General features: G+C 57.0%; 2 protein-coding genes across 14 annotated transcripts in view; one reads left to right on the forward strand and one right to left on the reverse strand.

Annotated features, from left to right (window-relative positions):
• On the forward strand, positions 1-7,968 carry PRKAB2 (protein kinase AMP-activated non-catalytic subunit beta 2). Of its 4 annotated transcripts, none has more exons than XM_066324857.1 (8): positions 1-61; positions 2,705-2,882; positions 3,119-3,285; positions 4,119-4,212; positions 4,788-4,908; positions 6,244-6,377; positions 6,660-6,728; positions 7,059-7,968. In XM_066324857.1, exons 2-8 carry the CDS (start codon positions 2,721-2,723, stop codon positions 7,134-7,136), a joined length of 825 nt encoding a protein of 274 aa, XP_066180954.1. In that variant the 5' UTR covers positions 1-61; positions 2,705-2,720; the 3' UTR covers positions 7,137-7,968. The 4 variants fall into 4 exon arrangements, with proteins under 4 accessions (XP_066180954.1, XP_066180955.1, XP_066180953.1 ...); XM_066324858.1 differs by lacking the exon at positions 1-61 and adding an exon at positions 777-1,774; XM_066324856.1 differs by lacking the exon at positions 1-61 and having other exon boundaries at positions 1,795-2,882.
• The window catches only part of PDE4DIP (phosphodiesterase 4D interacting protein), a 389,196-nt gene that overhangs the window by 344,350 nt on the left and 19,214 nt on the right, over positions 1-25,632 (reverse strand). For 2 of the 10 annotated variants that reach the window (XM_066324845.1, XM_066324840.1), the window contains 33 exons: positions 25,329-25,487; positions 24,853-24,966; positions 24,492-24,629; positions 24,031-24,210; positions 23,604-23,798; positions 23,140-23,283; positions 22,082-22,160; positions 21,481-21,569; positions 21,182-21,298; positions 20,590-20,727; positions 20,151-20,266; positions 19,321-19,448; positions 15,417-15,505; positions 15,148-15,296; positions 14,734-15,049; positions 14,474-14,642; positions 14,237-14,353; positions 13,683-14,157; positions 13,199-13,434; positions 12,922-12,973; positions 12,433-12,647; positions 12,076-12,270; positions 11,327-11,548; positions 11,031-11,162; positions 10,806-10,925; positions 10,552-10,729; positions 10,346-10,470; positions 10,041-10,142; positions 9,680-9,858; positions 9,287-9,430; positions 9,076-9,214; positions 8,944-8,990; positions 8,164-8,707 (listed from right to left, as the gene is read on the reverse strand). In XM_066324845.1, the coding sequence (XP_066180942.1) occupies positions 8,675-8,707; positions 8,944-8,990; positions 9,076-9,214; positions 9,287-9,430; positions 9,680-9,858; positions 10,041-10,142; positions 10,346-10,470; positions 10,552-10,729; positions 10,806-10,925; positions 11,031-11,162; positions 11,327-11,548; positions 12,076-12,270; positions 12,433-12,647; positions 12,922-12,973; positions 13,199-13,434; positions 13,683-14,157; positions 14,237-14,353; positions 14,474-14,642; positions 14,734-15,049; positions 15,148-15,296; positions 15,417-15,505; positions 19,321-19,448; positions 20,151-20,266; positions 20,590-20,727; positions 21,182-21,298; positions 21,481-21,569; positions 22,082-22,160; positions 23,140-23,283; positions 23,604-23,798; positions 24,031-24,210; positions 24,492-24,629; positions 24,853-24,966; positions 25,329-25,487 (5,031 nt within the window). In that variant the 3' untranslated portion in view covers positions 8,164-8,674. Of the gene's footprint in view, positions 1-8,163; positions 8,708-8,943; positions 8,991-9,075; positions 9,215-9,286; positions 9,859-10,040; positions 10,143-10,345; positions 10,471-10,551; positions 10,730-10,805; positions 10,926-11,030; positions 11,163-11,326; positions 11,549-12,075; positions 12,271-12,432; positions 12,648-12,921; positions 12,974-13,198; positions 13,435-13,682; positions 14,158-14,236; positions 14,354-14,473; positions 14,643-14,733; positions 15,050-15,147; positions 15,297-15,416; positions 15,506-19,320; positions 19,449-20,150; positions 20,267-20,589; positions 20,728-21,181; positions 21,299-21,480; positions 21,570-22,081; positions 22,161-23,139; positions 23,284-23,603; positions 23,799-24,030; positions 24,211-24,491; positions 24,630-24,852; positions 24,967-25,328; positions 25,488-25,632 lie in introns of those variants that run through there. The other 8 variants (XM_066324843.1, XM_066324836.1, XM_066324841.1 and 5 more) reach the window with 7 other exon arrangements.

Consider the following 25,632-nt stretch of genomic DNA (forward strand, 5'->3'; position numbering starts at 1 on the left):
CGGGGGGTGGCGCCATCTTGGACGGAGGCGGAGAGCGGGGCGGCGGCGGCGGCGGAGGCAGGTGGGGTCGGGCCGGGCCCGGGGACGGCAGGGCGGGTGTCACGGGTGGGTGTGAGGGTGGCGGCTCCACGGGCACCGGTGCAGGAGGCGGTGGGTGAGGCGTGGCTGCGCGTCCCCGCGGTGTAGCGGTGTCCCGGACCCCGCAGCGGTGCAGACCCCGCTCTGGCAGCCCCTTGGGAGGACCCGGCCCCTGCCGGTGTGTCCCGCTCCTCCCCCGGGCCACGGCAGACCCGCGGGTGCCCGTGGGCCAAGCCCGCCGTGACAGCCGCGCCACCGCCCCCGCCGAGCCGAGCCCGAGCCCCAGCCCCAGCCCTCCCTTTCGGAGGGAGATTTTCCGCCTCCGGAAAATGTTTCCCGGCTCATCCCCTTAACCTTACGGCAACCTCAGGGCTCAGCTCCGGTTCCTGTCTCCGAAGGAGGGGAGAGCCCGGCCGGATCGGGCTTCCCGGGACCACGGCAGCCCCGGGCGGTGTCAGCCCGGCGAGATACTGGAGCACATCCCTCCCAGATGCAAACCCCCTGGAATGCCTGCCAGTGCTCCCAGCGCTGCCGGACACGGACCCCGTCCCTCCTGCATACACCCCTCGGGCTGCCTGCCACCGCTTCCCAGCGCGGGCGCTGGCCGGGGGCGAGGCGGCAAGCACGGCGCGTCCGGGGAGGGGAATGGGTTTAATTCCCTTGTTTTCCGAATGAAAAGGTGGGGCTGGCTGGAACCCAAGGGCGCTGGTGAGGGGGCAGGCAGGCACCCACCTTGCTGTGGGCTGCGGCTGGCAGGGGCTTGCTGCCAGACTGGGAGTGAATGTGCTGAGGTGCCGTGGAGGTTTGCTGGGGCTCTGGTGTAAGAAGCATTTCCATGCCTGACTTGGATGTACCTGTGTCACACCATGTCTCAACGCTTGCAAGGGCTGTTGGGGATGCAGGAGGGTTTGAGCTGTAAAAGTTAATTCAGCAAAGCCAGGTGTTGCAGTCTGTGCACAAAGACCTGTACTGGCACAGGTCAGGTGCCTGTGTGTGTGATGCAGGGGATTCAGATGGCACACACCAGACAGGAGCCACCACTTGGGATAAACCTCAGGGAGTGTTTGGAGAGCATGAGCTGTAAGGGACGGAGGGACTGGAATCCTTTCAGAGAAGAAAAGGGGAAGCTTCATATCTGTTAGCACCTGCACATATCTTCCAGGTCCATCCTGCTACAAGGGAAGTTCAGCTTTTCCCACCTTCCTCCCTGTAGATGAGAAGGAAGGGAGCCTTAGTGGAGATACTGGAGGAGGAAATTCCCCAGCAGCAGTCTGGTGGTACAGGGGCAGTTTTTGTGAGGAGCTGTCTGAGCCTCCTCAGAGCAGAGGGGGAAGATGTCAGAGCAAGAGGTGTAGCTCGTCTGACCTGGATCTTCAGGTATACTTGATCTGCACTGAGAGCAGTGGGGGTATGGGTTAGTTGCCCACTTGAGCTGCCTTTTAGCCCTCTGGATTTAAGAAATACCGTAGTAATTGCTCCATAATGTTCTAAAGCCTGGCTTTGGCTGGCAGCCTCGCTTGGCAGCCTTCATATAACTTGATCTTTTAAACAAACCTCCAAATGTCACAAGTGAGCACATGAAGCAAGGCTGGCTGTCCCCTTGCTTGCTCTGCAGAGTCCAGGGTTAAGTTGAAAGCTGCAAAATAAACCTGCAAGTGGGCAAGAACCCAAATCCATCTCAGCTCCTGGAAAGAGGGTAAGCTCTGGAGAGTCCTAGGTAGCTTGCAGTGGCTTTGTTATTTATCCTGAAAGATGCGTAGTTGTTGATGGCTTGGTCAGTTCTCCTGTTTTGCTTTCTCTGAGCTGGGTGAGATTGGGGATGGCGGCCCATGTGCAGCTGCAGAGTGACACTGAGGTGGCCAGGGCTGCCCTTCCCTCACCGTGTCCCTTCAAGACAGCCGGGCAGGTGCTGGCTAGGTCACAACAAATGGTCCTCCTCGCTGTGCTGTGCTGTGCCGCAGCTGACACGGTGACTTGCCTGGTGAATCATAAGTGAATGCTGCTGAGAGCTGAGCTTTTTGCAGACACCACTGCATTAGCCCCACTCCTTGGACAAGCTCCAGCTTGGGCGATTCCATTTGGACGCGTTAAATGCTCCCTGTCGCCTTTGCAGGCACAAGGCTCTGCTCTTCTGCCTGCGAGCTCTTGGGAGACTTGTTGGGGACTGTAAAACAGCTGCTGCTTTCACTCCCTGGCTGTTTTCTTGCTGGATGTCGGGGGTTGTCTGTAGAGCCTGACTGCAGGACTGTGAAAGAGGCTCTGTTAACGCCAGGCATTTGATTTGCCAATAAAGGTTGGCTTTATTTTTCCCATCAGCTCTACTCTGTTGGCTGCCAAGGGCTGATGTGGGACACAGGTGAAGTTGTATTGGTTTTGGAGTCTTAACCATTACCAGCTTAACTAGAGTGATAGCTCTTAAGGATGTGGCTATAATTAGGTCAAAGCTGTGTCGTTTGTTGAATTCCCATTCAGCTCCCAAACTTGGTAGTGGAAATTAACTTGGGGCCTTTTTTAGGATTGCTCCCAGTCTCCCTGGCAAAGAACATTTGGGAGACGGCTCTTTTGCTTCTCTCCGTGCTGCTGGAGCCCACGGCAAAGGCAGAGTGTTGTTCTGTGTCGCTGTCAGGGGCTGCTGAGCTGCCATGGGGAACACCACCAGCGAGCGGGTGTCCGGGGAGCGCCATGGCTCCAAGGCACAGCGTGGGGACGGCTCTGGAGCCTCCCACCCCACCAAGGAGCACCCACACAAGATCATGGTGGGCAGCACCGACGACCCCAGCGTTTTCAGCTCCCATGACTCCAAGGTAGGGGCTGGCTGCTCCCTTCCCTGCCTACCCTCTGGAGCTTCGGCATGCTGCCTGCGTGGGGCTGTGTTCCCAGCAATGTGAGGGGGCTCTGGGGAGCTGGGAGGAGCACTGTGGTGCTCCTGTGTGTGATGTGCAGGTGGGCTGGTACAGACCGGGAGTAGAGGCCAGCTGTGTGAATGTGTTGACAGCTGTCTCTGTGTCTCAGTCACATCTCTCTGGTTTTCTTTGCCCAGATTCCTGGGGACAAGGAGTTTGTGTCATGGCAGCCAGATCTGGAGGAGTCAGTGAAGCCATCCCAACAGGCCCGTCCAACTGTCATACGCTGGGCTGACGGAGGCAAGGAGGTCTTCATCTCTGGATCCTTCAATAACTGGAGCACCAAGATTCCACTCATCAAGAGGTAGCCAGTCCCTCAAGTAATTTATTCTGTGTTCATGTCTGCTCCAGTGCAGAGAATGTTTTCGTTTGCTCTCTTGGCTTTTCTCTGTTCACTCAAGCTGTGGGTCTGAGACAAATACACAGCTCCTTCCCTGAGTGGTGCTATAGGGACAGCGGGAAGTTGTGAAACAGGGACAGGACAGGATGGGCCACTTTGCTTGCCCAGATGGATGTCACGCAGCAACCAGTGCTGGCAGCAGAGCCTTGCCCAGGTATGCAGCAGTCCTCTGGAAGCTGTCAGCTCTTCCCTTGGCTGCAGCATTACCCCATTCCTAGTTGTACTGCTGCCAGTGAGCATTAGTTGTTTGTCCCTCACATATCTTCCTGCCTAGTGATGTTCTCACTGTTCCACAACACATCTGTGATTTACATGGAAGCTCATGTAGGACTCTAGCAATTAATCTGGATTGATTTTATCTCAATTTCAGACTTGAGAAACAGAGCTGTCCCACTTTCTCCGGTCCTGCTGTGCCAGCACAGGGCAGGAGCCTTACCCATGTGTTCTTCTTAGCCTGTCTTGCACAGGGTGTCTGTCACATCCACTTTCTTGTGGCTGGACTGCCACCTGCAGTTGGGCTGCCAGGGATTTGAGCCATGCTTGGAATGCTTGGTGCTTGGAATACTCATGCCTGTTGTGGCCATGCCTCGGCTCAGTGATGATGAGCAAGCCTAACCCTGCATGAAGGTGTTGGGGGAGAAGGGCTGGGCAGTGCTGGTTCCTGGGGCCCCTTGGAAGAGCAGCATTCAGAGCATCAACAGGGTGATCCTGTTTGCACATCTGTTCTCTCTGCACAGCCACAATGACTTTGTTGCTATCCTGGACCTTCCAGAAGGAGAACACCAATACAAATTTTTTGTGGATGGCCAGTGGGTCCATGATCCATCTGAGGTAATGCTCTAAGCTTTATCTCTGCAGATCTTGTCTTCTTCAGGGAACTAGACAGGATATAACTGCAGCAGAGGGGGAACAGGAAGAGTGGAGACCATCTGCTGAAACAAAAGGCACAACTCCATCCCCTGAGTCATTTCAGAGGCTGGTTCCTCTGGACTTAAATATCCTTTATGGGGAAACATTGGGAAAGGGCAGGGAAATGCCAGAAGGCCCTCAAGTCCCACTGGAAATTGGCAATGGGAAGATGGGCCGTGAGGTCAGCACTCACTTACAGGTTCTCCTCAAAACTGAATCATGCAGGAGCAGCATGGGAAGGACAGCACACCTACCCATGGGCATGTAGCAGGATGGAGGATGGAAATAGGAGGTGATGTAGGAGCCTGTGAAAAAGGAAAGTCCTCCCAAGGTAAACAGCACAGATCTACAAGTGTATGGCAGAGAGGGACACCAGCCACCTGTGTTCGGAGGTAGTGTTGCAGCAAAGACAGCTAGGACTGAGAGGATCTAGGAAGCACTGAATGTGCCTCAGTTGGAGGTGAGCAGAGGAAGATTCTCATCCCAGTTCTTTCCAGCCTGTGGTTACCAGCCAGATGGGGACAATAAACAACCTCATCCATGTCAAGAAGTCTGACTTCGAAGTGTTTGATGCGTTGAAGGTGGATTCCCTGGAAAGCTCAGAAACCTCAGGTCGGGGTGAGTTTTGTGGCATTACAGCTTTGCATGTGCTGTTTTCCACCACCTGTGCTCTGAGACTCGGTGCTCTGGGTGCACAGACCCCCTGGGCAGAGGTGTGGGCCTGCACTGGGGATGGGTAGTGTTGGGCAGCATGTCCTCCCCAGCCCACAGCTGAGGTCTCATCCCTCTGGAAGTGGCTGTGTTGGTGTAACTTGTTCTGTGCTAGCACCATCCCAGAGCAGAGCTGCTGCAGTGTGTGGCTAAGGGAGCCGTTTTGGACTGGGAAATGCCAGGAACATCAGCTCTTTCTGTCTGGTCAACTGTAAGTCATCTGATCCGGGGTACAAGCTAGGTGATAGCAAGATCCAGTTTATTTTCAGCAGCTACTCTTTTTTTTCATGCCAAGGTAATTTGTACCAGCGCTAGCACATTGCAAACCTCCCCCTCTGCTTGTGTTACAGCAGCAGCTTAGGTTACCACACAGGCACCAGTGGTGCTGGCTCAGTGTGAAGTGCTGGCAGGAAGCTCAGTCGTGTGTCTGTCCCTGGTACAGCCCCATCTCAGATACAGCTCAGCTCCGTGTTCTTTCCCAGTCCGGGCAAGAGACACTCCGCTGGAGAGAAGCCAGCAGGCAGCAGCACCCCAAGGACATGGAGCCCTTCTGAGGGCTGGCTGTTCCCAAATGTTCAGATCAGATGTAGCTGGGAGATGTGGCCAGTCTAGCTTTCAGTGACCACAAGTTCCTGAGGTCCCTCCTATGTTTGCAACAGCTGCTCTGTGTAGAGTTCCTGCTTGCCTTCCCCAGCCCTCCTCATCAGGCAGCACCTAGGGCAACCTGCTCCCTGTGCCCTTGCTGCTGAGGGCACAGCTCTGGGGCAAACCAGCTGCTTCCTGCAGGGAGGGAACAGGAAGAACGGAGACTTATCTCCTGAAACAAATGGCACACCTATATCCCCTGAGTCATTTCAGAGGCTGGTTCCTCTGGATTTAGTCATGCTTTATGGGAAGCACTGGGAAAGGGCAGGGAATGTGCCAGGTGACAGTACCTTCTTGGCTGTACCAAGAGCTGTGCATGAGGGGTCTTTTGATGGGTAACATGGGGTGCTTGTTGTGTTGTGTCAGTGCATGTACCAGCTTACAGCTCTGCTTGGAATTGTCATGGGCTCACCCAGCTGCTTTTTCTGCTGTGAAAAGGCTGAGCTGTTGCTATAGAATAGATCCCTGCACCTGGCTTGTGGAGGATGTTTGTGCTTGAAAGACCTTGCTGAGTCCTTCTCAGCTTCTTAGGAGCTGCTCTGTGCTCACCTATCCTGCTTCAGTCATTTCATGTCTCTGCCTTTATCTTCTCTCTAGATTTATCCAGCTCCCCACCAGGACCTTATGGCCAAGAGATGTACGTATACCGGCCTGAGGAGCGCTTCAAATCCCCACCCATCCTCCCGCCTCACCTCCTCCAGGTCATCCTCAACAAGGACACCAACATCTCGGTGTGTAACAGCATACTGCCCACAGAGAACCACACTGGGGTTGGAAAGGGAGTCCTGTCCACAGGGAGCCTGGGCTCCCCTTGGCTGGGGTCTAGCCCTTGGCATTTCCTAGGAAAAGCATCACTTTTCCCATTTACCACAGTGATTTGGCCTCCTGGTGCTCAGCTGAGCTCTGTTCCTGTTCAGAACAGCTCAAGCTGCCTGAGACAGCAGCTTGCTGTGCTGGCAGGGGCTGGGGGATCAGGGCTCTGCTGTTCCCTTGTGACACTCCTCTCCTCTTAGTGTGACCCAGCACTGCTGCCTGAGCCTAACCACGTCATGCTCAATCACCTCTACGCGCTCTCCATCAAGGTAAGCGCAGGTGCTGCTGCCAGGCTGCAGGTGCAGGTCTGCCGTGGTTTCCAGGAGCCTGCAGCACCTGCAGGGAGCAGAACCTGCTCAGCCGGTGGGTGGAGATGGGACCTGGCTGCCTGGTGAGGTGTGGCATGCACAAGGGGCAAAGGGTGTGACTCCCTGACAATGCCCTTCAGCTGCCTGCCTGCAGCATGGGGGAGCTAAGCGTGTATCAGACCCTGCCCTGGCTTTGTCCCCCGCCTGGCTGTGGGATTGGGGACAGCTGGGGCAGCTCCCTGAGCCCCAGGGGTGCCCTGGCCCCACATGCTGACGCTGTGCCTCCTGCAGGACGGCGTGATGGTGCTCAGTGCCACACACCGCTACAAGAAGAAGTACGTCACCACGCTCCTGTACAAGCCCATCTGAGCCGGGGCCTCACACACTCCCCACGCAGGACACCAAATGCCGCTTGTCTGCACACACTGGGCCACAGGACTGTGTGACAACTGGCCACTGGCTCCAGCCTCCAACCTGGCAGGGACACGGGCCCCGGCAACAAGCTCAGGGCCACTGGGGCCTGTGACGCTGTCCCATCCTACTGGCGTGGTTTAGCCCTTGGTTTCCGCCCACCTGCAGCTTCCCTTGGCTTCTGTGAGTCTCTGGGACCACTTTGCTGCTCACCAGAACAGCCCCTCCTCACGCCCAACACAAAAAGGGCTTTCACCCTGCTTGTCTTCAGTCTGTGAGGGCCTCAAGGTGGTCCTGGCACTGCACCCAGTCCAGGCTCCAGGGACAGATCCTGTTCTTCTGAAGGTTGCGCTGCTGCCCTGATGATGAGTCTCCAACGCCACCTTGTCTGCTAGGGGCTCTGTGACACTCCAGCCTGGCACCTACCCCCTGTCCCAGAGGCCTGGCTGTTGGGCTGCCCCCAGCTTCGAGGAGGGTTCTGCAGCCCCAGCCCTCTGCAAGATCCAGCGTCAAGCCAGCGTGATGGACAGTACAGCTGGACACAGCCACTCCTACCTTCTGCTGTGAGAGCACTGTTAAGGACTGCAACGCCCTGTCCCCAACATCAGCTGCTTCTGTGGGACGGGGCTGACTTTGTCACAGCCAGAGGGGCACTGTACATGCCCACACTGGAGGGGCCTGGGAAGAGCAGAGCGGGGCAGGCACTCCAGGACCCCGGCTGCGCCGCCTGCTGCCGCAGCAGTGCCATGGGACGGGATTCTCTATTTATTACAGTATTTATTGTTCTCGGTGCTGCTTGCCTGGTGTTGGAGAGGGGGTCTAGAGCAGCAAGAGGAGAGGGAGGGCCCAGAGCTTCCCTTGGGTTGTTAGGGTAGGGCACAGAGCCAGCACCTTGGGGACAGCCAGTGCCTTTGGCATCTTGTGCTGCAGGCAATTTAGGGAGGGGGAGTACAGCTGCAGAGACAGGCATGCCAGAAACACCACAACCCAAAGGAAACCTTTATTAGGGACTCTTCAGCCACTGAACAGAATATGGCATTTCTTACATCTTCCTCCTGCGCTGGGACCCTGACGTGTCTGGAGTCCCCAAAATGTATTTCCAATACCTCTGTCTATATACATATACGTACATCCACAAGCAGGGACAGGGACTGATCAGGGTTACAGAGGGGACCAGGTCCCAGGGCAAGGGCTGCTCAGTGTGGGGGGCTGTGCCACCCCGCTCTGAGGGTGGAAGGGAGTAAGTGCTGAAGCAGGGGCCAGACAAAGCCCAAGCCAGCAGCTGCTGCTGCCATGCCAAGCAAAGGCTGGTGGAGGGCATGCAACCTCACAGCAGCCCAAACCCACTAACTGTGTAGCACTGGACACCCCAGAGCCCTTTCCACCCCAGCCCTCAGAGCAGCAGGGACAGGGTCCTCTCCAGCCCTCTGGCACAGCACAGTTCACCAGCCAGTGGGCTCTTTCATGTTGGCCATTGTTCCTTGTCCTGCACAGGCTCACGCAACAGGCAGGGCCTGCTGGGCCTTCACCTGGCAAGAGACAACACATGACATTAAGGAAGAGCACTACTGTTCCCTGGGGACATGGATGTGCTGGCTGAGGACAGACAAGGAAAATGTGTCCCTGTGTCCCCCACACAGTTCACCCAGCTAGGCCTCAGCACTCCGTGACAGCCGCCACAGGCTGTGCCATCTGTGTCCATCCCCAGGGCACCAGGACCAGAACACCCACCCCTATCCCGCACTGGCCATCAGGGAAGACTCACCTCCAGGTTTGTCCTGGCCTTGCGCAGCACACTGTGGGTCCTGGTCACTGCAGGAGAGAGAGATGGGGTCAGAGAGAACCTATGCTGCGCGTGGGGACCAGGCCAGTTTGGCTGTGCCAGCAGACCACGTACGCTGGCTGACGATGAACTGCTCCATGCTGTCCTTGAGCTGGGCTGTGCTGCGCAGCCGCCTGGCCGTGCTCTGCAGAGCATCCTCCCTCTCGGAGAGCCGGGCCCGCAGCGCCGCGATCTCGCCCTGGAGCACCTGCTCCTGGGACAGAGGAGTGTGATGAGCAAAGAGCACCCAGCCCCCATGCCCTGCCAGCCCCCGGCCCCTGCTCACCTTGCCCTGGTGCTGGGCAGGGCTCACAGGCAACACAGTGCTCCAGAAGGCAGTGAGGAGAGACACGCACTCCTCCAGGATGCCGTGCAGGGTGCTGGCGCTGCCCCACAGATGCCCCTGCCCTGTGCCTGTCCATCCCAGGGCCTGCAGGAGAAGGGTGCGGGAGCGGGTGCTGCTGGGGCACCCCCATCCCGCTGCACCCCGCAGGGAATGGCCATGCTCAGCCCAGCGCAGCGGGGCAGTGCCGGCAGCATTCCCTGGACTGGAAGCTCCCTGCCTCCAGGTGCCCCTGCAGGCCTCGGGGCTGGTTCTGGGCTCAGGAGCCATGTAACACACAGTGCACTGAGGGTCTGGCCCCCAGCTGCTGCCTGCCCTGTCCTGCCCACCCTTTACCTCCTTTCCTGGGAGCGGGCAGTTGGGCAGCCCGAGTGCTGGGCGTGTAAGACACATCAGTTCCCGGGCCAGGGCTTTTCCCTCCACAATGTGCTGCTCCAGGGCTCGGTACGTGTCCAGGCGGCCAATGACGTGAGCGCCCTCGCTCTTCCTCACCAGCATGTCTGCCCCACGTGGCCCTGTGGAGCAAGCCAGGTTAGGTTAGGACCACTGCCCTCTCCTCTCATGACCCACCCTGTCCCATCCCGGGCACTTGACTCTGCCCTGAGCTCTCCAGTCTTGCTCAGCAAGAGTGCTGCCACAAGTTCATCAGCTCTCAGCGGCCCCTGCAGCCGGCATGTGGGCAGGCTCTGCTACCCACCGTCCATCGCTCGGAGCACCGACGTGCCAGAGGGCACTGGGGAGAGGAGGGGAGCTGCTGAGTTAATGCCAACATCGCGCACTGGAGGAGATGGGAAGCAGCCTGGAACAAGAAACACCTGAGCCCCTGCAGGTAGATGGGGCTCTGTGCCTGGGGAGGATCCTGCCCTCCCTCTCTGCCTGCCAGCAGGGCCACTGTGTGCAACCTGCTGCCACAGAAGTGTCTGGGACCACCCAAGGGTTGCAGAGGGGCCAGGCACCCCAAGAGCAGGAGCTGGGCAGCAGTGCTGTGCATGTGTCCCATACCTGCTCGTGTCTCAGCAGAGGGGCCAGGGAGGCTCTCGTAGACATGCAGCTCTGCACGCAGGGTCTGCAGGAGCAGGCGCTGCTCCTCACTCTGCTGCTGCAGGAGCGTCACGGAATGCTGCAGCCTGCAGAGGTGACACGTGGGTCCAGTGCCAGCCATCCCTCCCAGTCCTGTGGCTCCAGGGCCACAATGCCCCAGACCTTACCTGTTGTTGTCCTCCTGCAGAGAGCGCCGCTCGTTCCGGAGCTGCTGGACGCTCTCTTGGCACTCAGAAAGCTCCTCCACCAGCCTCTGCTGCTTCCCACGCCTCTGGCCCAGCTCTGCTTCAGCCTCCCGTGCCCGGGAGCAGGCAGCCAGGAGTGTCTCCTGCACCTGTGCCAGCTCTGGGGACAGAGAGCACGGAGGTGTCGCCACCGCCCCAGTCAGCCAGTGCCCTCTAGGCCTCAGCCCCAGCCGTACCTTGGGAGAGGTGGTCACGCTGGAGCCGCAGGGTCCGGTTCTCCTCGTGCAGAGCCTGGTTCTCCCTGCTCAGCTGCAGCCCCAGCTCCGGTGTCTGGGCACAGACATCACTGGGCAATCCTGTGGAGGGGACCAGTGCTGAGTCTCTCCCCAGTGCCCTGCTGTGCATGGGGTGGGCAGAGGGATGTGCAGAGGCCTGGTCCCCAGCCCCGTGCAGCACCGTACCGCCGGCCTTGCCCGTGGAGGCCAGGCGGCGCTCCAGCTGCTCCCGGAGCCGGTCATTGGTGCAGATGGATTCCTCCAGGCGCTGGCGCAGGTTGCGGATCTCCACCAGGTGTTCCTCCAGCAGGTCTGCCCCTGTCACAGCCAGGGACACAGCTCAGGGCAGGAAAGCCTGTGCCGCCTGCCTCTCGCCGTCCCCATAGCAGAGCTCCGTCCCACAGCTAGTGTGGTGCTGGATCTCCTCCCAGGTCCCCCACAGGCAGGTGGGATGCCCCTGTGCCCTCCAACAGGGACCATACCTGTCAGCTTCTGGCCAGAGGGGTACCCCAGAGGCAGGGCCCCACAGAGCAGCTGGCTGGGCGCAGGCACATCCCAGAGGGCATGGGTGTCAGTGGCCCCGGGGAGCTCAGCCAAGCCCTGCAGTGCTCCGTGTCGGCAGAATGATGCTGGGGCTTTGCTGCCCTCTCCAAAGGGGCCCAGAGGAACTGTGGGCTTTGCTGGTGCCACGGGCAGTGTCACACCTACACACACAGGACAAAGTGGGGAGGAGGACAAAGCAGGTAGGAAGAATGGGGGAACACACTCCCTCCATCTGCTTTTTCCCTCCTTCTTGCTCTGTGCAACAGTGCAGTCCTGTGTCCCCCATCAGTGACCTCCCGTCCTAATCAAACCTATTCCCCCTGAGGAGCAGGGCTCTCCCAGGAATTGATGATTACGTGACACAAGGTGGAGGATCTCAGCCCCACTCCTACACAACTTACCAAATCAGCCTTTTCCTAGAGGACCTGGGATATGGCAGTGTCTACACCTAGGGCTAGTGCTGTCTCTGGATGTGCCCCTCCAACCCACCAGGTCCTCTCTACATGAGAGTCAAATGTTCCCGTTGTCCCCCGGCCAGAGAAGTGGGACTCAACCTCAAAGCCATAGCCCCAGGAAGAAGAAGATCAAGGGAAGGACATGCAGGTCAGAGAGGGTGGGGGATGATGTGTCACAGCACAGCATGCAGGGCAGGCAGGACCAAACCCAAGCCAAGAGGCAGTGTGCTCACTTTCTCCCAGTTGCCTCCGGAGCACCTGCAGTTCCTGCTGTGCCTCAGCCAGGGAGCAGACAGAATTCCCACAGCAGCCCAGGAGCGGTGGTGCTGCAGGAGGAGGGGGCCCCGCAGGGAGGAAGGGGGACAGCCCAGGAGCCAGGGCAGACAGGGGGGCACTAAGGGGTTTGGACAAGGAGTCAAAGTGAAGGCCTAGAGACAGGAGAGAGATGGAGAGAGGTGTTACAGGGGCTCTGGCTCAGCCTGGCTGAAAGCCCTCCTCCCTGGGGCTCTAGGGACCCTGGCACACCCCGAGAAGCCAAGTCCCTGTGTCCAGAGGCACTACAGTGGTGACCCCTGGTCACTGAGTGGTACCTGTGTGTTGGGCGGGCTCCTCGTGGCACTGGCTGTACTCGCTGGCCACATCCCCATCAGAGCAGGGCTCCAGCCCCTCCGAGGTGAAGGATGAGCTGCTGGCAGAGTGGGATGACTCCGAGGGTGGGCAGCTGCTGCCTGGGGACTCAGAGCGCTCCTGCAGCTTCATCTCCAGGCTCTCAATCACTTTCTCCTCCTGGAGCTCTCGGGTGAGCCTGCAGAGGTGGCCTGTTACCAGGTCTGACCTTTATCCCACAGCCCTTTCCTAAATGATTCCCTACATGACATGTCCTGCTAGTTGCCACAAGGCTGCTCAGATATATGGGAGTGCCCATGAGGGTCCCTATCCCCAGAGCAGAGGCAGCCCCAGGACATCCATCTGAAGCAGAGACCTCGAGGGCGCCCTGAGCCCCCACCCCAAGAGCAGTGATAGACCTCAGGGTGCCCACGCCAAACACATCCCACTGCCCCTTCCCTGGGAACAGGTACCTCTGTGCCAGGAGTTCGTCACTGGTTTTATCCTCCCCATCTTGTCGATCTCCTGAAAAAGCAAGCCAGAGAAGAGGCAGTCACTGTCTCCATGCCCCAGGATGCCTGGTCCCACACAGAGCTGTAGCAGGACAAGACAGCCCAACTCAAAAAGCAGGTATCCCACACAGCAAATGATGTGACAGTGTCCACTGCTCTTCCCCCGTCAAAGCATCCCCTCCTGACCCATCGCACACCCATGACTTCCAGCCCCACTGCCCCCCCAAGAGGTACTTACTAATGCCCAGCTTGTCGCTCAGCCTCTCAGCCAGCTGCCTGCCCTGGGCCAGCTGCTCCCGAAAGCCCTGGCCCAGGTAGTAGTCGATGTCAGTGCCACGAAGGAGGTCCTCGAAGGACCGCAGGGCATCCCGCAGGTGCTGGGCCAGGCTGCGGCTCACCCCACGGCCTTCCCGCAGCATCTGCCGCAAGTGGGAGAGCTCCCGAGCCTGTGCCTGGATCAAAGAGTTGTATTTCCTAGGAGAGATGGGCAAGCAGGGTGTTCACAGAGCAGCCAGACCCCCTGAGAACACAGCAGGGATGAAGTGCTGTGGGGGAGTTCTGTGCGTCATCTGTGCATCATCCACTGCTGGGGCTCTGTCCCACCACACAAACACCCCAGGAACGTGCCTGCAGGGAAACCATGCAACAAGAGGCCACCAGCCTCGGACGACTCCTGGAAATGCCCTTATCTCCCCATCTGCTCCCAGCCCCCAGGGCCATACCCCGGCCAAGTGGCAGATTGCAGCTCCTTGGGCAAGGAGGCTCCGTGCTTGGCTGCGGGCAGCTGTGCCTCGAGCAGGGCGACGCGGTGCACCAGGCTCTGCAGGTCACGGTGTGCCCGCAGGGCGGGCGGGCAGAGTGTGCCGTGGCCATCTGACTGCCAGCCCTCGTCCTCGTCCGTCAGGCTGTGGGCCGGGGACACCAAGGCCTTGGGAGCTGGCGGGGGCCGCTCAGCACTCGAGGTGTAGCCGCTGGTGACAGAGATGGAGCGGGCACGGCGCTGCAGGCTGTGGATCACCTTGTTGGCATTGAACAGCTGGGCCTTGAGGTCCTGGATGTGCTGGTGCAGTGCCTCCACATCTTCCAGGACCATGGTTTTCTGGACAGCTTTGCCTGCTCTGGACATCGCTGGCTGGCATGGAGACCCCAGCTCTTCCCCCAGGCTGGTCTCACTGAATACATCTGGCTCCTCACACTCTGCAGAGAGCACAGTGTGTCACTTCTCCATGCCAGGTGGGCAAAGTACAGGGATCCCTGGAACCCTGGCTCTCCTTACCAGGGCTGGTGGTCTCGTCACGGTCAGCCTCGGTCTCACTGCGCCCACAGGTCTCATAGCCCAGGTCCTGGAAGTCCACCTGCACTTGCTTGCTGAGCTGCTGTGTCTGAGGTTCACCTGCTGGGCAGCAACATCAGCTCAGGTCCCCCCAGGCCGGATTCACCACCCCTGCCCCATGCACAGCACAGTACACAGGGCTCAGAACACGTCCCCACCCCACCCTGGCTTTTAACTCACGGAGCAGGACGTGGTATTTCTCCAGTTGCTCAGCTTGTGCCCGCACTGTGGCCTCCGAGGCAGCGAGCTTGTCCTGTAGCTCCTGGCACTGCCTTTGGCCCTGTGCCACCTGGGAGCGCAGCTCTACACCCAGCCCTGGCCAGCCCCCGCCGGGAACCGAGCCTTCCACCTGCCGGAGGGAAGATGGGCTGTCAGCTCCCCATTTCCACCCTCATGCTCGTCTCTATTTTCATCTCCATCCCGGTTCTCCCTGCACTTACATGGCTCCCATCCCCTCCACCCGGGCTGCCGGGGCAGGGTCTCTTGGGCATGTCATCCTGGGATCGAGCCTCCAGCGCTGGGCGTTTGGTGGGCACGGTTCCCCTCTCTGCCGGGAACCCCAGGCCATCCCCAGTGCCTGCCGCCGGGCGGTCCCCGAGGGAGCTGCGGCTCTTCCTCTGCAGCCTGCGGGGTTCAGGGGCCGGGGAGCTGCCCAGCCCAGGCTCCTCCTGCTCCCCGCTCTCCAGCAGCGACGTGGCTTCACCCATCCGCTCTTTGAGCTCTGCGTTTTCCAGGCACAGACTCAGCATCGCCTTCCTGCGGGCACAAGGCACAGTAAAGGACAGGCAAAGGCCGGGATGCAGGGTGGCCCCTCCGGCCACAGCCACCCCTGGCTCCAGAGTCCCAGCTCTTGCCTGATGTGGGAGACAGAGGAGAAGCCAGCTTCCTCCAGCTGCGCCTTCAGCTCTCGCAGCTCCTCCTCAGCCCGCAGCTCCCTTTCGGGCACGGTGGGTGCTGTGCTCCTTTCAGTGCCCCCATTTTCCTTGTGGGCCCGGGGGTTGCCCTAGAGCACAAAGACAGAGAGTGACAGGGACGTTTCCGAAGGGGCTGGGACGCAGTTCGGCGGTGGCGAAATGCCCGGCTCCGCCACCTCTGTTCCCGGCGTGGCGCTGCCCCGACTCACCTGCTGGGTTGCCAAGCCACGGGCTGCCTCCTCCTTCATACTGTCTGTGAAGTTGGTGCTGGCATCGGTGTGTGTACCTGCGGCCTGACCTAGGGGACAGCAGAGCACGACAAGGCGCTCAGAGCAGCGGCACTGGCAGCACTGCCTCTGTCCCCTCCTCGCCGTGGTCACTGCGGGCAGCCGCAGGGTAGGTGTCTGCTCTCATACACACCTGGTGCTGGGATACTCCCGGCTGGGCCGAGGTTTCCCTGCTGTCCTTGAGTGCTGCCACCTCCTCCCTGCGCACTGGACCCTGCGCTGGCCCATCTCTGAGGGAGGCGACAGCTCCGGGGATGGGAGCACAGCAGCGGCTCCTGCCCCATCCACACCTCGTGCTTGCTGCCCGACGCATGCACAGACACATGCACCATCCACCCTGCAGCCACGCCACGAGGCACAGCCGGCAGCAGCATGGGCAGGGAGCCTCGCTGGAGTGCCCCAGCCCGGTGGGAGGGTTGGGGTGCACACCCCACCATCACCTGTCCAGGCAGGGGCAGCTCGGGAGCAGCCACGCTGCCCACGCCGTGCTGTCAGGCATGGCCTGGGGCTCCTTGCAAGCCCTGTGCTGGCTTTGCAGAGATGAAAGAGACTTGTGTCCCGTAGCACAGTGCATGAGGGGCTTGGGCAGAGCTGGGGTCATGCGTTTCTGCTTGCACACAGCTCTGCTCCTGTCCCCGTGGTGCCAAACCCTAGGTGAGGATTCGAACCTCTTGTCTGGGCAGCTGGAAGATGGGTGTATCCCCAATCCCTCTTCTCCTCAGCGGGAGAGACATTTAGACAGGGCCTAAGACTATCCCCTGGGGCTGTGAAGGGCCAGGTTCCACAGCTGCCTGTGCACACGAAGGAGCGGTAACTGCTTTGCCTGCAGCCAAATCCATCACCATCAACTCCGGAGCTGCCAGGTAAGGCAGAACACAGAGCAGGGGAACACAGAGATGCTGTCAGGAGAGATGCCAAGCAGCTCTGGTGAAGGGGAAGCCAACAGGGATGCATCTGGCTCTCAGAAAAAATAGCCAAGGAATGTGCCTTGCAGCAGGGCAGGCGTTTGCACAGGGCACTGTGCTCAGAGATGGGGACACATTCAGGAGATCCATGTGTGCCGTGAGGCTGCAAAAACGTGGGGCACCTCACTGCTGAACCAGGGCAGACATCACCCGGCATGGGATGCAGCCGTGCCCCAGGGAGCACAGCCAGCCATCACTGCCCCGGGGAGCAAGGACAGCCATCAAGGAGAAATGCCGTTCTGGGAGCAAAACGCTCAGCGACAGCTGTTAGTGATAGCAGCACCGCAGAGAAGCAGCGGCTCCTGTAGGTGGCACTCGGCACAGCCAAAGCACAGCCCTGTGAGCCCCCAGGGACAGAACCTGCTGGTTGCTGAAGCAGCCAGGGCGACAGCAGTTCCTGTGAGGCCCTGAACGGTGAGGGTTGGCTGTAGATTTTGCTGGGGTCTGAGGGCCACAAGGCTTTCAAGATGGGTCACCATGGCTGAGGGACCACAGCAGGATGACACACAGCTGCTCTGGGAACATGGAAGAACCAGCTCCTGTGCCAGGGCACAGCATCCCACTTCTCACCACTGCCCACAGCTCTGCATGGCTCCCAGTGCTGAGAGTAAAAGGGAGCACAATTCTCAAGGAACAAAAGACCCCAAACCAACTAAAAACAAGGGGCAGAAAGGGAAGCTGGTGCTGAGGAGCAGAGATGTGTGCACGCAGGGCAGCTGTGCCCAGGCTGGTGGCCACCATGTGCTTGAACCCCCCATCACAGCAGGAGCACACCAGGCTGCTCAGCTCTGTGTGTGCCACCAGCACGGGAGACAAGAGATGCAACCACAGCTCTACTTTTCGACAGACTCCTCCAGCTTTCAGCCCAGCCTGAAGGCACAGAGAATTAGTTACATGCTTGCAAATTGTACATGGGATACTCAGGTACACTGGCTGCACAGAAACCTTCACACTGCTGGGAACAAGGGACAGGAAGCAAGGTCCTTGGGGAAGATCAGAGAGGAAGGAATAACTTCCACAAAGAGCTACGAGACAGTACAAAGCACTTCACAGTTTGACAGAGGGTGATCTCAGGCAGGGAATGCTCAGCCAGGACTATCAGGGATAAGAGGAGGCCTTGAAGAACAGGCCAGAAAAGCTAGGGCACCTGAGCCTAGATAACACTGCCCCTAAGGGGCACTTCACAGCAGTGAAGCTAACAGAGGCAGGGACAGATCTACAGCAAAACAGATACAGGTGGAGAAGGGAGACGCCTGAGCACCAGCCAAGACTCCTCTTAGGCCATTCCAATGAGTCTGGGCTGGGTCCTGAGCTCCATTGTACCCAAGGAACCAGCTGGGCATCAGTGCCAGGATGGCAGAGGGACAGTGGAAAGGTAAGGACAGGGACACAAAGGCTTCCACAAAGTGAGAAGCAAAAGGATGAAGAGAAGACGGCGCTAACAGAGAGAAGCGAGAGGAAGGGAATGAGATGAAACACAAGAATGGAAAAGCTAACAAAATCCAGAGCTGCCCAGCAGCTCCCAGCTGTGTCCCTTCAAGCCACGGGGAACTGCTGCGGTCACGGCGCAGCTGAGTGCTGACCTGCTTCGTGCAGAGGGAGAGCCCTGCTGCCTCCCAGCCCGGTGGGGCACAGGGAGGAGAAGCCCTCAGGGCAGCACAGGGCACAGGACAGGCGCTGCCAGCTGAAGCAGTTGCAAGGAGCCATGCAGCAGAGCACAGGTCCAGGTGTGCAGCCCAGCACCACGGAGTCCTTCTGCTCTGCCTGCCCCTAGTTCAGCCTCCCCAGCAAGCACAAACAGATGCTCAGAGGTGCAAAATTTGCTCCTGCCATTTTGAGAAGTGATTGAGTACAAGACAGCAGATTCACAGCCCACTGTGCATGGGAAGCCCGGTTCAGTGGAAGGTTGTTGCTACTGTTTTTCAGCTTTCACACGAGCTCCCACATTCCCAGAGGAGGTAGAAGAGGGCCTGGAAAAGGTATGCAGTGGTGCCAAGGGGCAGAGACACCAGCACCTCAGAAATAGGGTCCTGTCCATGGCCCAAGGGGCATGTGGAGCATGTAAGGGATATGTGCACGTAGTAGTGAGAGAGCAGACCCAGCCCAGACCCTGGGAGCAGCAACAGGTCTCGGTCCCCCCAAACCATCTTTCAAAAAGAAGAGGAAGCTCTCCCATGAAGGCACTTGCAAGTTAGGTTGAAACTACTTACAATTAGGAAAAAAAAAAAGCCAGTCAGTAAAATCATTAGCACTGCAGGAGGATTTAGTTTAAGCATAAACTGAATTTCTGGTTCTATGCTCAAGTCTTGTGTAAAAGGCAAGTGTCCCCAGGTCTTGAATTCTCCATCTCTGGAACACACTTTTCCATATACACTGTCTCCCTTTGGGTCAGCCACCATCAGCCCGAGGGGTGGATGTTACTGGGTAAGAAAAATGGTGAGGGAATACAAAAATTCACACTCATGCACTTGGGAGATGATAGAAAACATCTGGTGTTTCCTTCAGAGATAGGGAATCTTTATTTGGCCCATGGTGGTGGGAAAAGAAGGGAGATAGAGGGGAATAACTAAAATGGAATGATTTGAATGTGCAAACAACATCAGTGGCCACCAGGGTGGGTCAGACAGGAACATAAACGAGACACAGGTGGATTGCACTGATCGCCGTTTCCAAAGCAGCTCAAAAATAAAACAAAAAAACAGCAACAAAAAAGCCCTGCACCAGTTCTATCGTACCATCACTAAGTACCAAAGCTCAGAGTCAGTGAGACAGGTTAGTGAACCGTTTCCGTGGCAGGCGGGCGAGCGCCAGTGCTCAGAAGGCATGCTGGGGTAGGATTCTCACACGCTCCTGTTCCCCACCTCCTATGCTGCCCTGTGTCTCCAGCCTGCTCAAACACTCCAGGCTTCTTCCAAGAGCTTCTTCCAGCTGTCCCCGGAGCTCGTGGACCCCTTCCAGCTCCACCTGCAGGGCGTGGTCTCTGGCAGCGCTGAGCGGACACGCGGCGCAGGAGGAAGAGGGTTAGACAGGCTGCAGCCCACAGCGGCCCCGCCCTCAGGGACACGGAGCCGGGCACAGCTCCCCCGGCAGCTCGGCCACCTCCTGCCTCACCTCGAACCGCCCCGGAGCACGGCCACCCCCAAAAAAGGCCCCAGCCCGCGGTAGGGGCCTCCGAGTCACAGCTGTTCTGCAGTACTTTCCCAAGCACTCCACTTATGTGCTCCCTTGCTATCAGGTAGCTCAAATATCCCAGAGGCTGCAGCCCTGTGAAGGGCAGGGGATTAAATCAGGGGACAGGCAACTGCCTGGATAAGCACCTAGAGAGATCATTATCAACCCAACAGCTGGTTGAGAATTTGACAGTGGTCTCTGAAAGGTGGCCAAGTGTGGGTGGGAAAATGAGTAGGGAAAAGATAAGCCAAGGAACAGAGATTGAAATCCCATGACAGTGGGGAGAGTTTAGGGGGGCATTAAAGCTGGCCAGTGCAGCCTCTTCGAGGGAAAAAGGCAGCCTAAAACTTGGACACTCAAAGAAGCATTTGGCTGATCCTTTGCCTAGACTCCCTCTTCCCCCACTGAAACCTCTCAGACTTGCAGAATGATCCCTGCTTCAGGGATTGTCCCACTGGACCAGCCATGTCTGCCCTGGCAGCAAAGCAGGCCAGCACAGAGCCAAGGCAGCCTCATTTACCTGTCTGGGTGTGTGTGAAACTTCACCAGGCTGCCATAGAGCTGCCTCTCTGCCTGGAGCGCCTCATTTAACCGGTTCCTCTCAGCCACCAGCCCTTCCAGCATCAGTAACAACTGCTTGGAGAGAAGAGACAAGGTGCAGCTCTTAAACAGAGACAGAAATCAAAGGAGGTATCTAGTTGTCCCTGACAAACTGGGGGTTCCCATTCCTCTATTGCTTGTGTCCATGTTGGCCCATGTCATCCCTGGACTCCCAAAAGATTCTGTCCTTTGGACAAGTGCTAAAGAGAACTGATCTTCTCCTCTATTCCCACAACCACACACAATGAGCTTCCAAGAACAAGCACATCCTGGCATACCCAAAGGGTGAAAACAAAGCCTCATAACTGAGCACCAGCAGATATACAAACACATCCAAGCTTGCCCCACTGGCACACTACCTGCTGCTTTCTGTTTCCAGTAGCCTCCTGTCCTTGGGACTCTGCTATAGCCACTTTCTCCCGAAGCACCAGCACTTCTTGTGTCAGCCTTTCCATGGCTGGAATTTCTTCAGGATCCACCAGCTGCATCTGCAGATCCTGAAACCCAACAAACAGCAGATCTCAATGAGGAAGGGATCAGTAACAAAGACAGCTGGACCTTCACAAACCTCCCCGGAATGCAATTGCCAGAAGCTTCCAGTATTTGGAAAGATCCAGGTCTTCTAAGAAAAAAATGCCAAAGCACTGAGAGTGGATTAGGCACAGACCACAGTGCTCAGTAAGAACCAAGAAGGGACACAAGAAGGGTGCATTCTGATTAAAGGACTCGAAGGAGGGTGTTTGGTACAGAAAGAGCAAAACACCAAATAAGAACAGTCTGGGGGTTTGGGGCTTTTGCCTTCTGGCCAAAGGAACCCAAAGAGCTATAGGCCAGCCAGCAGTAATAGCATCCACAGCCAGCCAGCCACGCTGCTCTGAGGATGTGGGGGATGAAGAGACTCCTCTGCAGCCTTCTCAGGTGGAACTCACCCAGCCTAGCACAGCATCTTACCTTGATGAGCTCCTCTTTCATCTGGATGGTTCTGGTCAAGGACTCGATATCTGAGGCCTGCACCTGCAGCTCCTCCTCCTGTGTGGCCACAACAGACTGGAGAGCAGTGAGCTCCCGCTGCAGAGGGGAGGGAAGCCTGTCAGAGACTTCTGAAAGCCAACACCCCTCTGCAGGACACTGCCCCATTTCCCTCACTGGGGGGACCCTCACAAGAGTAGGGTCCAAAACCTCCAGCGAGGGGCAGGCCTAAGATCTCCCAGAAGCAAAGGAGATCAGCACAGGCTCCCTCACAGGCTCACCCTGCTTTCCCTTTCCTTCTTTGCCATTAGCTCCAGCTCCTCTTTGGCATTGACAAGATCCTTCTCCAGTTCTGCTGCTGACATTGTAACTGCAAAGACAACTTGGTTACTGCCAGGAAAACCATGTACCAGTTCAGACCCCAAGATCACACACAATCCCTCTCTGGCAAGACAGCGCCCTGATGCTTGGGCTCCCTGTTTCTTAGTAAATAGTCTTCTTCCTTGCTTGATCTTTCAACAGCAGCTGAAAGTAATGGCAACATCACAGGCCTGCTGTCCTGCCCCTGGCAAAGTTCAAGTGCCCTGGTCCCAAGGCAAAACCTTAAACTGTTACACTTGTCCCAGCTGAGCCTGAAACAAAGTCAAAAACTCTCCAGTGTCATCAGATCTTGAATAGCAACAGCTCAGCTCAAACCCAACAGCAGTCTGTCTCTTTCCCCTACTCCCATCCTCAAACATCACTCAGGAGAGGCAGAGCATTATTTCAAAACTCTCTTATTACAAGTTCTCTGCTCTTCCACAGTTCTATGTAATCGTGTTCCCCCCACATCAGAAAGCTCCAGTCATATTTGGGGACCTCAACAAAAGCTGTCCCACTCACTTCCCTCTGTCCTGCAGCTGTTGTCCTCCTGTGGGGATCCAGCAATGACTGTAGCTCCACAAGCTCTTTGCAGTTTCTCCTGAAAACATAAAAGTCTGCAGGTTTGCATTTTCATGGGGAAGACACAGCTTCCCCAGAATTCCAGGACTGCAGGGAAGCTGCTGGCTGTCCTGTTGACACCTCTAAAATGTGAAAAAAACAATGAAGGGGATATAGCCAGGCAGCAGGAACAAGTGAATTGCACCCAGAAAGTGGGAAATAGGGCACTGGTCTTGTTTTATTTGGCACTGGGAAGCTGCTGGCAGCAACTGTCTTCACAATGAAGATTAAACAGGTTTCACTCAATTGCAGCAAGACCATCTTTCAACTGAGACTCATCTTTATCTCAGAATGGCCCAAAGAGACCATGCAGGAAGGAAAACACATCCCTGGAAGTCTCTAGAGCTGGGAATAGAAACCTGTTTACAGCTGCTTAAAAACATTCAACAGCTCACCAATAAACCATTAACAGCTGCTCAAGCAGGAGACATGGCATATGAAGCCTTAGAGCTGTGTTCAGCCTCAAAGGGGGTTTTAGTAAAGCTGCTTTAAAAATACCAACTCCAATTGTGGAAGAGACAGCAAACAGCCAGCAGGCTCTGCCAAGAATTAGTGGGACCTAAATTTAGCTCTCTTGTCTCCTCCAGAATGTGACAATGTCAGGGAGGAGATTACAATACAGCAAGGCAAGCCCAGCCCAGCCCATGGAAGGAGTGGGTCAATGCTGGAAGGTCAGAGGGTGGATGTCTTTCATACTCTCACATGCCCCAGGGTTCAATTACTGCTCCATCAAAACAAAAAGACACTGAGTGACAAAGGCTGGTGAAATCAAGATCGGAACATTCAGGCAGCACTCCTGCTCAGCTTCTTCTCCTCCTCTAGAAAGTCTTTTCAGTAATCCCACTTTCATTTCTATCATTTGCTGTGGTGCTCTTCTCTCTCAGACTTCCTTCTGTGGCAATCAGTTCTATCTGAAGCTCCAAGGCCACAGACAGAGAAATATAGTGCATGATTCTTACTTGTATGGGTTGTTTGTCCTGCTTCAATGGCCTGGCACCAGCTGACTGGGTCCCACCAAAGTCCTTCCCCAACATGTGCCGGCGCAGCAGTTGTAGCTCACAGCTCCTTTCAGCCAAAGCCTGTACCATCTTCTCTGCAGCCACCTGATTGAGGGGGAAAATTAGGGGGATAATCGGGCCATGACCAGGGGTAGGATCCTAGTCTGTCTTCTTCCTTAGAGACTAAGGGAAACTATCTCAATATTTATCTGTCGCTGGAGACTCTGCAAACCAGCCTGGCAGTTACTGCTCCTGGCCACTCACACCCACTCCAGTGCAGCCCTTCCATCTCTGCTCACCAGCTGCTCTTGTACAGAGGAACAAACTCCTCCGTTTCGCTGAGCTCACCCAGGGGCTTCTCTTTGCTTAAGAGAAGTCAGAGCCACCCACCTCAGCCTCCCACTGTGGCACTGTACAAAACTCACTCTGCTCTGCTGCTCCTTGGCGCTCAGAGCCTGCAGCAGCTCCCGAATTTCAGCATCGTGCTCCATGGTTTGACGGTTCCGGTCACTGAGGAGATCCTGCAGCATCTTCTCCTTGTGCTGGAGACGCAGGCACAGCTCCTCTGCTACCTCACTCTGCCCGGGGCCCAGCTTGCACAGCAGAGTTGCTGTAAGTTCCTGAGCAAGGAGGAAGAAAGGAGAGAGACTGGAAGTTGTTCAAGGACTCTCCAGCCTGGGTGTAGCTAAGGGAGCAGTGTCAGCTGGCACAGATGAGTTCAAATGCCAAAAGCAGCCAGCCTCCAACCACTGAGCACAGCTTCAGGTGATGCAGACAGCAGCCTCTGGTTTGGGACCACTCTCTCTATGGACAAGCTGGCTGAAGGCTCAGGAAGCCAAGCTAAGGCCTTACCTCCACTTCCTTGTTCCTGTCATGCAGGCAGGTCTGCAGCTGTTGGATGATCCCCTCCTGCTCCTTCTGCCTGCTGCTAGATTTGGCCTCAATCTCCTCTTTGAGCCAGCGGAGGTTTTGGCAGGTTGCTGAGATCTGCTCCAGTTCCAGGGTTTTGGCTTTCAGGAGGCTCTCCAGGCTCTGAGTACCACAACAGAAGCAGCTCAAGCAAGTGACAGAAATTTAAGCAAAACTGGAAATACCAGTCTCTACTGCTAGCAGAGACATGCAGATTCACCCATCTGCTCCAGGTGTCCTCTATGCCCAGCCCAGAAACAAGAGTGACCCAGGAACTTGCCCCACACACAAGGCCAGAAGAAGCCCAACACCTGCAGACACCGTCCCCAGAGCATTCACAGGAAGGTGTGTCTAACAGCACACCCCAGAGCCATGCTGGGCAGGGCCCAGGTGCCAGCACTCACGTGAATGGTGGCCTCGTTGCTGCAGAGGACACTGCGCAGCCTCTCCAGGTCACTGCCGCGCTCCCGCACCGACAGACGCAGCTGCTGCAGCTCCTGCTCCTTCTTCTCCAGGGCACAGAACTTCTCATCTACTGCTCGCTGTGTGACACGGAATGGCTCAGAATGGGGTGATGGGGCTCTGCAGCCAACACTCCCTGCAGGGTGGACTTCAGCTCCCCCTGCCAGGGGGACTCCTCTCAAAGGATGAGCCATGAAGAGCATGCAGAAGATACGGTCATGCCTAGGCTCAGCCTGGGGCTGATGGTAACTCAAAGGCTGAGCCTCAGGGACAACTGAAACGTTGCCTACAATATATGCTCACCTCCAGAGCAGCATCCCTGTCACTGACACGCTGCTGCAGTTTCTCCAACATGGCATTCATGGCTGCAGGGCTCTTCTCCAAGTTTTGCTGGCATTGCAGAAGCTCCCTGGACTCCTAGAGATCACACACATGACTCCCCTAGAATAACTGACAGTACAGAAACCTTCCCCAAGAGCAGCACAGGAGAATCAGGATAACTTCTTCCACCTGATGTTGGCTCTAGCCTTCATATTCCAGTAGGCCCAGCACCTGGGGCTGGCTGACTAGCACCTGCCAGGGCTCACCAGGCATTGCTGTGGGCTGAGGTATGTGGATACCTGTGCCTTATTCCTCATCTTGGGGGCCCAGACGCCTCTCCTTCCTTTATTCAAAAGGCATCCATGAAAGCTACAAACAGACTTTTGCATGGCCAGATACCAAAGGAGGATCAGGGACCCCATTTAATTGTGCTCAACTCAAATCTTTCTGCAACTCACCTGCAGAAGTTGCTCCTTGCGAGCCAGCTGCTGAGTCAAACGCTGAACTCTCTGCTCCTGGGCCTGCAGTTCACGGCTTTTCTCCCACTCCAAAGTCTGGAGCTGCTGAGCCTTGTCCTGCAGCTCTGCCTGCAGCTGTTGTACCACAGCACGCAGCTCCTGCAAGGAAAAAGCAAATACCTTGGAATTCAGTTCTCAACACAGCCATAAACAGTCGGCCAATCTGAGCAAGGGCTGTGGGAACAGCTAAAAATGCTCTGCAATGCTACAACTTTCACATCTCAAAACACACTGCCATGGTGCT

This window comes from Sylvia atricapilla, chromosome 9 (assembly GCF_009819655.1).
Source record: "Sylvia atricapilla isolate bSylAtr1 chromosome 9, bSylAtr1.pri, whole genome shotgun sequence".
Taxonomy (NCBI): domain Eukaryota; kingdom Metazoa; phylum Chordata; class Aves; order Passeriformes; family Sylviidae; genus Sylvia; species Sylvia atricapilla.